We start from the raw sequence: 10,580 nt of genomic DNA, 5'->3' as shown, positions 1-10,580 counted from the left end.
GGGGCAGCGTCTGGAGTCCCAGTTTCCCGGGAGCTGCAGGGGGGGGGGGCAGCCCCGGAGCCCCAACCTGGCCGATCACAAAGGCCCTTCAGGGACGGGGGATCGCAGCCCCCCCTGAGCCCGCACAGGTGTCCCGGCGGCGGCGCCCGGGCCCGCGGGCTAGGGGGGCGGGCGGGCGGGCAGAGGGGCGGGCGCCCCCGCGCGCGGGGCCGGGGCCGGGGCCGGAGGGGGAGGTCCGCGCGGTGGTGCTCGCTCCTCCTCGCGCTCAGGTTTCCCCTCCGCCCGCCCCGCCCCCTCCCCGGGGCCCCCTCCGCGGCCTCCGCCCGCCTGGCCCCGCGCGCCGGCCTCCTCCCGCTTCTCCGGCCGCTGCGCCTCCAGCCGCCCAGGAGCCGCCGCCGCGGGGCCGGGAAGATGGCGACGGCGGGAGGCGGCGCGGGCGCGGGGGGCGCGGCGGGGCCGGGGCGCTGCGGGCCGGGCCCCTCCGCCGAGACGGGCGAGGGCGCCCGCGGCCCCGCGCCCCCCGCGCTGCACCCGGAGGAGGTGGCCGCGCGGCTGCAGCGGATGCACCGGGAGCTGAGCAACCGCAGGAAAATCCTGGTCAAAAACCTGCCCCAGGACAGCAGCTGCCAGGTGCGGGGACGGGGCTGGGCGGGAGGGGGCTCCGGAGAGAAGCTGCCCCCTCGGGGTGGGGGGTGGGGGTCCAGGATGGTGCTCGGCGCCTCGGAGAGGTCGGGGGAGGAGGGGGTCTGTGTAGAGTTAGGAGAACGGTCCGTCGAGTGTGCACCCCACCCCCGGGTTTCTGAGCCTGAGGCCACCCTGCGAGGGTGCAGATTTGGAAACTGAGGCTCCGAGAGGCCAGGCGGCTTGTCCAAGGTCACGGGAGGAAATCAGGAGCATCTGCCTGCAAGTCAGGTTTGCGTTCTCCTTTCCCTCTGGCCCCTCGGGTGTGCCTGGGGGCAGGGAGAGGGCAACAAGGAGTTGAAGGAGAGTGGAGGTAAGCCATGGAGCTCAGTTTGGGGGTGCCAGGTCTTTGGGAGCACATAGAGAGGGCCGGAGGTCCCGCCTGGGGTCCTGGGGACTTGGGTGTGCCTGGCGGGGAGGGCGCGTGAGCGAGCTGGGAGCGAGTTTTGTTGTTGCAGAAGCACTTGACCAAGTTTGTAGTAGACCAACCCTGTCCCTTCCGTTGAAGGCCAAGCAATGGAGAGGTTATCGCTGGTCTTGGGGGGCCTTGTGCATCCGTCTTCTGCACCCCAAGTGGTGGAGGGTTTATCCCTCAGGGGCTCGGAGGAAGCTTAAAGATAGGCTCCTTTCTGTCTTTGATCCGGTTTAACTGTTGCTTTCAGGTTTGAAGTTCTGTGATTATTTAACTATACCCCCATTCTTGTTTGCCAAGGTTCTACTCCTTGTAGGAAAGCAAGAACATACAGGGAAGCAAAAAGTGGGGAAATGGAAACCACTCATATTTCTGATACTTCAAGATAACCGCAGTGAGCTCTCTTTTCCTGTGCTTACGTCTACCTATGTATTTTTGTTTTACCAGAGAGGGAGAGAGAGAGATCCTATCTTTGAGTCTTTATGGTTTCTATGGTTTCTTTCACGTATAACTTGAATTTGTGTATTTTGTGTGGGTGGGGAGGGTGGGCTGTCCTGGTAGTTAGTTGCAGATTTCGTGTGGTTCCCCCTGTACGGGGACACATGGAATTGCAAAGCCATGAAATAACAAGATTAGTGCCTCATCACTATGTGATTAGACCTTCCATAGCCACTCATAATAAATGTGAGCATATCACCTGATAACCCACACGCATAAAGGGTTATTTTGTTTCCAAAAGCAAGGTAAAAAAACAAAAACAAACAAGTCTGTCAGCCTTGTATCTTATCCCTTTCAAATATTCTGTCATTGTCCACTTCCTATCAGACAGGTAACGTTTTGTGTTGCGACCTTTAAGGACACCTGTAATGGACTGACTTCATAGAGGCAACTTTCCCCTCGCCATGCAAACAGGAGAGCAAAGGAGCTCAGACAGAGGGAGGCATGGGAGAGGCAGATGGCAGTTTTAAAAAAGCAAATCGAAGAAATAGCATGCGTGTAGTTAAACTAGGAGAAGAGAGATGCAGAAGTATCTTGATTTCCTTTGTAGAATGTCATGTCCTTTTATCATATGTCCTTGCAATCTGAAAATAGTTAGACCCCAAATTTTAGACATTTTTATCTCATCTTACTTTGTTGTTGGTATCTTTTTCATGTCTCTTCGCAAGAGACAATAATAAAAAATAGATCAAAGGGTCTAATAAAAGGAACAATTTTAATTACCTGGTGTCAGTGATGGAGAGATGTTTTATAAGAATTACACCGATTAGTATTTTTTGAGATAACCCTTCTCTATTACCAATGTATGTTTAGTCTAACTCTTAGGATTTTCTCTTAAGGTAGCAAGCATAAACTATGGAATAAAATTGGTATAAGATCTGTATGTCTAGATAACATTTTACTGCCAACTAAAGTATCTTAATTTTTCTTTAACACACACACACATTTATATTTATATATATATATATATATATATATATATATATATTTTTATATATATATATATATATATATAATTGATTCCAGAGAGAGGAAGGAAGAAGGAAAGAGAGACAGAAGCATCAGTGATGAGAGAGAATAATTGATTGGCTGCCTCCTGCACACCTCACACTGGGGATGGAGCCCACAAACCGGTATGTGCCCTTAACCAGAATCAAACCCAGGACCCTTCAGTCCGCAGTCTGATGTTCTGTCCACTAAATCAAACCAGCACTGGGAATATTTTAAATTTTTACGTTAAGTTAAATTCTTATGCCATGTTTTTGTTGTTGTTTTTTTGGGGGGTGTTTTATTTATTTATTTATTTATTTATTTATTTATTTATTTATTTATGACTTACAGGCTTGTCTGGATTTGTCCTAGCATTTTTTTTTCTGTAATTATTTTAATGTTTCTGATACGTAGTTTTAAAAGCTAAACAGAGCAATGTTTGATTACAAACAGTATTTTTGAAAAGTGTTTATTTTTCCATCATCTTTTGTACTTGCACCTTTCTAATTTTTGTGATCAAAATCATTTATTACACCTGTCAGTGATCTGTGTTACATAAATAAGTAGAATAAATCAAAATATTCTAGTTTTCTAAAAGGAATGAAAATAGTCTTTTCTTTAAATTCTGTAGGTTGAGAATTGCTGTTTTTTTAATTGGCCCAATAAAATTAATGTTTATTTTACATACTTTTTCTGAATATATTCTGCAAGAATTTTGGTATTTTATGTTTTACTTTAACAATTCTATGTCTTTTTTTTCTTAGTGGCTGTATTTTACTGTCAACTTACTAATGAAAATTTAACTTTATTTGGTGCTGTTTAGCCAATATCACCTGGCTAAACTATATATTTACTTCTTATAAACTAATAATGTTTTTTTTAAGCTATTACTTAAAAAAAATTTTTTTATTGATTTTTCACAGAGAAGAAAGGAGAGGGATAGAGTGTTAGAAACTTCGATGAGAGAGAAACATCAATCAGCTGCCTCCTGCACACCCCCCACTGTGGATGTGCCTGCAACCAAGGTACCTGCCCATGCCCTTGACCAGAATCGAACCTGGGACCCTTCAGTCTGCAGGGCGATTCTATCCACTGAGCCAAACCAATTAGGACAAGCTATTACTTTTTGTTTAGTTATTAGGTAATCAGATATTTTAAATAATCAATTTCATGTTCTTAAGAAGAATCTATGTTTATTCACTCATTTATTCTACAATATCACAAAGGATCAAAGCCATTCCTAACTCTAGCTCTCATACTGTGTAGTAAAGCTGCAGAAAAGCTACAGTGGTAACTGATTAGTATAGGATAACTTAACTTTTTTAAAAATATGGGTATTGCCTTTATTAAATGTAGTTTTTATAAACCTTACTCAAATTTTAATTTTTTTAAAATATATTTTATTGATTTTTTACAGAGAGGAAGGGAGAGAGAGAGCTAGAAACGTCGATGAGAGAGAAACATCGACCAGCTGCCTCTTGCACACCCCCTACCGGGGATGTGCCCACAACCAATGTACATGCCCTTGTCCGGAATTGAACCCGGGACCTTTCAGTCTGCAGACCGACGCTCTACCACTGAGCCAAACCGGTTTCGGCTCAAATTTTAATTTTTGTATGACAGATTTACAGTAGCATCTCAAACTTTACACTTCCTGTGATTAAAAGGCACACTAAACTTAGAATTTTTAAGTGGGAGCCTTTAAAGATACATATATCAGAAACTTACAGAAATACTAGCTCTAAAAAAAGAAAATGAACACCTTTATCTAATAAGTTCTTAAAAGCTGTCTCATTGATTAGGTGCAGTCAGTTAGGCGCTATCTGGTCAGCTTCCTCTGCTCTCTCGGATCCTTTGTGTTCTTGTAGCCTGAACTTTTAGTTCATGTCCTTTTCATCTCTTACACAGACTGTTCCAGATGTTCTGTTTGTCAGCTACCCTCATTAATGGTCTGTCTCTTTGGTGTTAGCCCCTCCTGCTCACAGCTGCCAGAGAGCTTCTCCAAGCACACATCTGATGTCACACTCCTGCTTTAAAACACAAACAAAAAATCCTTTGACTTCACATTCTTGGCACCACTTCTCAACCTTTTTCTCAGGTTGTTCCATCAATTTGTCTCTCTTGCCTAAGTTGTAAGGAATAGTGAATCTGGATTGGCTTTCTGCAAGAAAGAAATTGTTTTAAGATTCATATTCTGTCTGAAAACAACACATAATTTTATGCTCTAGTAAAATGGGACTTAATATAAAAACAGTGACTTATACTCTCCCCTCCAGTTCCCCCTCCCCCCCCCCACATAAACTTGAGACTTATGGGAGATGCACCATATTTATTCTATGGTTGTTTATATTCCTGTATTACCATGAAGTACTCAGGACTCAGTTTGAAAGGCATGACATGATAGGATAGAAATCTAAGATTGTAGGCATTTTGTGATTTGGCTCTTGCCCATATTTTAAGTCTTGTTTCTTATTAGTCCTGCATTGAATTCTACTGTAGTTTTATCAAGATGCCTAGACCCCTAATCTTTCATCCCATTGTGATTTTCATATTGTTGGTATTGTCTTTGAATGCTAGTGTTTTGGAATGTAATTATAGTGATTAGTTTCTTGTGAATAATGTTTATCATTATTCTAATTATAATGAATAACAGTGTTGTGAATACTGTTCTGAATACTCAGAACAGCCATTGCGTACGTGTGCAAGTCGTCTTTTGCAACTCTGAATTTAGAATTTGGGTTACCTTAATATGTGGGTTTTATTGCATTTCTCTAAATTGTTTATTTTTATGGTTAGCCTTCAAAAACAGCATTGTAACTGGGGTTTCAAAATGGAGAGAACAGTGGTATCATGTCCTATATCACTTGAGTTCACTCACTTTTTTCTTACATGCTGCGTGTGTGTACATGTGTTTTGCTTTTATTGTGTTTATTTTTAAATCTACAAGGGATTTTATTGTGCAATTAGAAAAAAAAATGTAAAGTGCTTAGGGCTAACAGCCAAGATCAGTAATAGAAGCAGCCTTCTATTGTCTCACTGTGTGTATTATTAACTTTCATTTCAAAGCACTCTATTATGGTAATTAATTGAGAAGCTTGATGATCAGTTTCAATACAATGTGAAAGCATAGTATTATCAACCAAGAACCTTTTAGAATAACAAACCACCAAATGTAGGAAATTGATTGATTGTCTTTTTAAAAGCTGCTTATTCCCATTTTTCTTTTCTATGGGTAAATAATAATGATAATAATAATTTTCTCACATGCTTTGTGTTCTTTAAGGGGGGAAGGATAGGAAAGGAATTTAAAAATATGCTTTGCCCGGCCAGTGTTGCTCAGTGGTTGAGTGTCAACCCATGAACCAAGAGGCCCCGGTTCGATCCCCAGTCAGAGCACATGCCCGAGTTGCAGGCCAGTCAATGTCTTTCTCATTAATGTTTCTATCTTTCTCTCCCTCTGCCTTCCTCTCACTCTCTAAAGTCAATTAATTTTTTTTAAAATATACTTATTTGTTTTGTCTAACACTGTGTTCAGTAATTATTGCCTCTCTTTAAAGGAGGGTTATGAATCACCACTTCTTCTGACAATACTTGGATGTTTTCACACTTTGAAATTATTCTTTCATTGAGAATGCTATTTTGCTTCCAAAAGTTACTTTTCTTAGTGTAGTTCGTACTACTGAAGGTTATGGGTCATATTTTTTTTTTCTAATGTAGTTAATCAGAGTTGACTGTGGGCTCTGCTTCTTTTCTGTGTGTTTTGTTATCCTCCTTCCGACGTGACAGGGACACTGAGAGCTGCTAGCGGACTGTTTGCAGCTTTCTGGGACACCCGGCGCTGTGAGCTTTCAGTCCTGGCAGAAATGCCTGCTGTGTTCTAGCCGGGCCTGTTCTGGGCTCTGAAAACATTCCAGAAGAGGAGTCCTTTGTGGTTAGCATCTCCACACTCGGTGTTAACGAGCAGTCCGAAGAAGTCTCAGGTGATTTATAGGCCATTTCCTAATGCTTACTAATTATTTTTAGACTTGCTACTCGTTTTCCCTCAGAAAGAACAGGTAGGTGGCGTTTAGTTTTGCCTGCTAGCATTTTAACATCTACTTAAGCTATGATGCTTCCGAAGTGTACGATTACTCTACAGAGTGAGAGACATCTAACCGGCTTTACACCTGAGGGGAGACTCGCCCAGCTTTATTCAAATTGTTGATGGGCGCACCTGCGTCTTATGTCAGAGGCTCAGGCAGGAGCTGTATTTAAGGGAATTGCTGCTGCTGCTGCTTCTTCTTCTTCTTCTTCTTCTTCTTCTTCTTCTTCTTCTTTTTCTTTTAATATATCTTATTGGTTTTTTACAGAGAGGAAGGGAGAGGGAGAGAGAGTGAGAAACATTGATGAGAGAGAAACATCGATCAGCTGCCTCCTGCACACCCGCCACTGGGGATGTGCCCACAACCAAGGCACATGCCCTTGACCGGAATCGAACCTGAGACCTTTCAGTCCGCAGGCTGCCACTTTATCCATTGAGCCAAACTGGTTTCGGCAAGGAAATTGCTTTTTTAATAAGCAAGATTCAGAAGGTGAGGAGAGCATTCGGTGAGATCAACTTGGATGGAAGGCTGCTCTGCAAAAGGGGGCCCTCTCACTAACCCCCTGAGTCTCGTCTCTCCATTCTGATCCTGCCCACCTGGTAGCTGTTGGCCCTTGTGGGCTTCCAGGCTTCTTTCTTTTCTTTATTGCTGAGCAGTACCTAGCCCAGCGGATGTAGGCAAACGAAGCAATGTAAATAAAGAAAACATAAGTGTCTAAGTGTAAAGATTGTAAAATTGCTTACCAGGGACGCTGGCTCTGTTTGTATTTCAGTTGCCTTCAGGAGGCAGTCGCCTTACTCTGAGAAACGGTCAGTATGGTCCCGGAGAAAGGTACTAAATGAGAAGTGGGAGGTGAGACCATCTTGAACACGTGTCTGGACTCTATATTTCTGCCTCATGTTAATCTGAAGGGAATTCTCCTTGGTTGCTGTGCGGACTGTCTTCCATTTGTTCCTCCAGATCTATCTTTACCCTCCTCACCTGTTCTGTGTCCTGCGCGGCTAGCTGGTGCTGGGGATCGCACTAACCAGGCTTTTCTCTTCCTGTGGTTTCTGGTTTCATTTGGCCAGAGCCACTGGTGGGAGATGCGAGGGCAGAGGAGAGTGTTTATTCGCCCAGCTCTCTCTACCAGGTGACTGTGACTTGGCTGTTTCCACTTTCAGAGGGCTCTCGTGGTTTCTTTCCAGCGGTGCTTTCTGTGCAGCCACGCTCCCCGGGGAAAGGAATCATTCCACTTGCCGCCTTAGGCCTAGGGTTTGTAGGGGTCTGTTGCTAGTAATAGGATTTCTTTAAGCCTTTGTAAATAGTCTCTTTTAAAAATTCTCTTCAATTACTTAGTTTTTGGGTGTGCCATCTGTATCTTGCTGAGACTGATACTGTTGCCTATCCCAGTGGTTGGCAAACTCATTAGTCCACAGAGCCAAATATCAACAGTACAATTGACATTTCTTTTGAGAGCCAAATTTTTTAAACTTAAACTTCTAACGTCACTTCAAAGTAGACTCGCCCCGGCCGTGGTATTTTGTGGAAGAGCCACACTCAAGGGGCCAAAGAGCCACATGTGGCTCGAGAGCCACAGTTTGCCGACCACGGGGCCCTATCCGGTCTCCATTCTTCTCTTGTTTTTCCTAACAGCACCCAGATTTTCCTTTGAGGACACACCCCTCCGTCCTTAGCAACTACGTGAATCACATGTGTCAAACACAAGGCCCGCGGGCCAAATCCAGCCCGCCAGGCCTTGCAATGTGGCCCGCACCGCGCTGTCATCACTGCACTCCGCTGTCAGTTTATGACATTGTCAGTTTATGACTGTTCAGTAAACCATTCGGCCAGCGATTTAGGCTGGATTTCAGATTTTGGCCCCTTCTCTGATTGAGTTCGACACCCCTAACGTAAATGATTTGTGTGGGTTTTGATTTCTCTCCCCATCTGTAGGGGTTGACTTAAAGGAACAAACAAGATTTTTTTCCTTCTGCCATTGGAATTGGTAAAAAGATGGGCAGTAGCTGGGAACTGAGCCACTGAATACATGGTAGTCCCTTGGCCATACTGACCGTTTCAGCCTGGTATCACAGAGAAGCCAGGACTTTGGTTTGGCTGTTAGGGTAAGTGATTCTCTTTCTTCCCACTGGAGATTAGTGCAGAGACGTCATGCCCTGGTTGCAGCTGGCAGTCTGAGGACAAAGTAGACTTCCAACTGGGGGAGGAAAAGTAGGTAAGCTGAGATGGAGCCTTGATCAAACTATATCTGAAGCTTGCCCTACCTTCAGATTTCTTAATTAGGCAAGCCAGTAAATTCCCTTTATTGGTTCATTTATTTCAAGTTGGGTCTTGTTTCTACCAACCAATAGTATCCCAAATAATAGATAACTTTAATTTTAAAATAAATTTCAGTGTTGGAAGCGATTAGAAGACATTTCATCTAATCCCTTTGCTTAATATACAAATCCAACTTACAGAGTTCTTAACACGTTGAATTCTAGAACATTTTAACGCCTTGAGTTTCAAATCAATTTCTGTTTTGTAAGGTATCCTACTCCATCTTCAGACAGCTATCTTATAAATTCCTTGTTTATATTGAATATGTAAAACTTAGTTCCCTGAAATGTTGATTTCTTGATTCAATTTCTCCCCTCCAGTAATATAGAGGCTGTGTGGTAGTTTCTTTTTTTACTTATAACTTCAGTTATTAGTTTTTAGGACTTGAGTCTAAGTTTCCTCACCAACATATTAACGGAATGGGCAAAAGTAGGTTTATAGTTGTGAGTACATGAAATGCAGAGTTCATTTTTTTTATTACTGTATTTTTTTCCATATGAACAACTGTAAATTTACTTTTTCCCCACCCTGAATTTTTCTCTGAACACACATCACAATCACTTTGTTAGTGTATCTCTTAAAAGGTGGCACCCAAATTGATCATGGTTGTCTAGTTGAGATCTTCCAGTAACCCCTCAGTGGAACAAATTACTTTTCCTCTGGCTAGCTACCATAAAAATAACAAACCTTTGTTTATTCGGTCCCTACTGTTGCCAGGCACTGTAGATTGTATTTTGTTTATATTACCGGTAGATTTAATCTTCATTTCAAGGCTGTTTGATTGATAGAGACACAGAAATGCAAAATTAATGTCCGGCTGTTTGTCCAAGGTCATTCAGCTGATTAGTGGTAGAGCAGAGAAGAAATAATGTCTGCTTGATTTCAGAGCTCATATACTTACCCTGCAATGCAATTCCCCTTCACACACGCTGTAATGCCACCAGTATTAAACTTAGAACCCGACACATTGTTCCAAGGGAATCTAAAACCGCAGAGGACGCTCACCTTTTTGTTCTAAAATGCTTTACTCCGTTCCTCTTGTCTGACACACCGCACACTCTCAGGATTGGTTGGTAGAATGAACGAATTTTGCATTGGAAGCCTTTGTTCTTTTTTGGCAGTGAGTTACTCCATTCACTTACAGTTATTCAGCCAAATGTTTATGGCTTGTAAATTGAAAGCTATAAGCCTTCTCTCTCAAAAAAAAAAAAAATAAATAAAAAAAAATGCTAATATTCATAGGCATATAACATTTCCCAAGTCATTCCAAGGGATTATGGACCTCTTGTACCTCCTCCCGGACCTCACTGGGATTGTGGATCAGGCTGAGAAGTGCATTCTGGGCCATTGTGGGCTTTGTCCGGTGTTTGGCACTCCCCTGTGTACGGACCAGGTGAGCAGATGCAGAGCTGCTGCTTGGGAAGAGCTTTACCAAAAGCTGCGGTGGGCAGTTTTCGGCATCGGTGGCTGATCCTCCACCTCGCTGAGAATATAAATCAGGCTCCTTAATTTTCTTTCTTAAAAGGTCGCCTTTTATGTAAAAGCTCCCTGTTCTCTGGTCACCAGTACACACAGCTGGCTTTAGGTACTGTGCCTGG

General features: G+C 43.3%; 1 protein-coding gene across 4 annotated transcripts in view; it reads left to right on the top strand.

Moving 5' to 3' along the window:
• The first annotated feature begins 307 nt into the window (after positions 1-307).
• Positions 308-10,580, top strand: part of RAVER2 (ribonucleoprotein, PTB binding 2) — an 81,107-nt gene continuing 70,834 nt past the window's right edge. For all 4 annotated transcript variants that reach the window (XM_084871384.1, XM_084871382.1, XM_084871383.1 and 1 more), the window contains exon 1: positions 308-630. In XM_084871384.1, the coding sequence (XP_084727510.1) occupies positions 412-630 (219 nt within the window). In that variant the 5' untranslated portion in view covers positions 308-411. The remainder of the gene's footprint in view (positions 631-10,580) is intronic.

This window comes from Pipistrellus hanaki (assembly GCF_964339955.1).
Source record: "Pipistrellus hanaki genome assembly, chromosome: 2".
Taxonomy (NCBI): Eukaryota; Metazoa; Chordata; class Mammalia; order Chiroptera; family Vespertilionidae; genus Pipistrellus; species Pipistrellus hanaki.
This window is presented reverse-complemented; position numbering and strand designations above follow the sequence as displayed.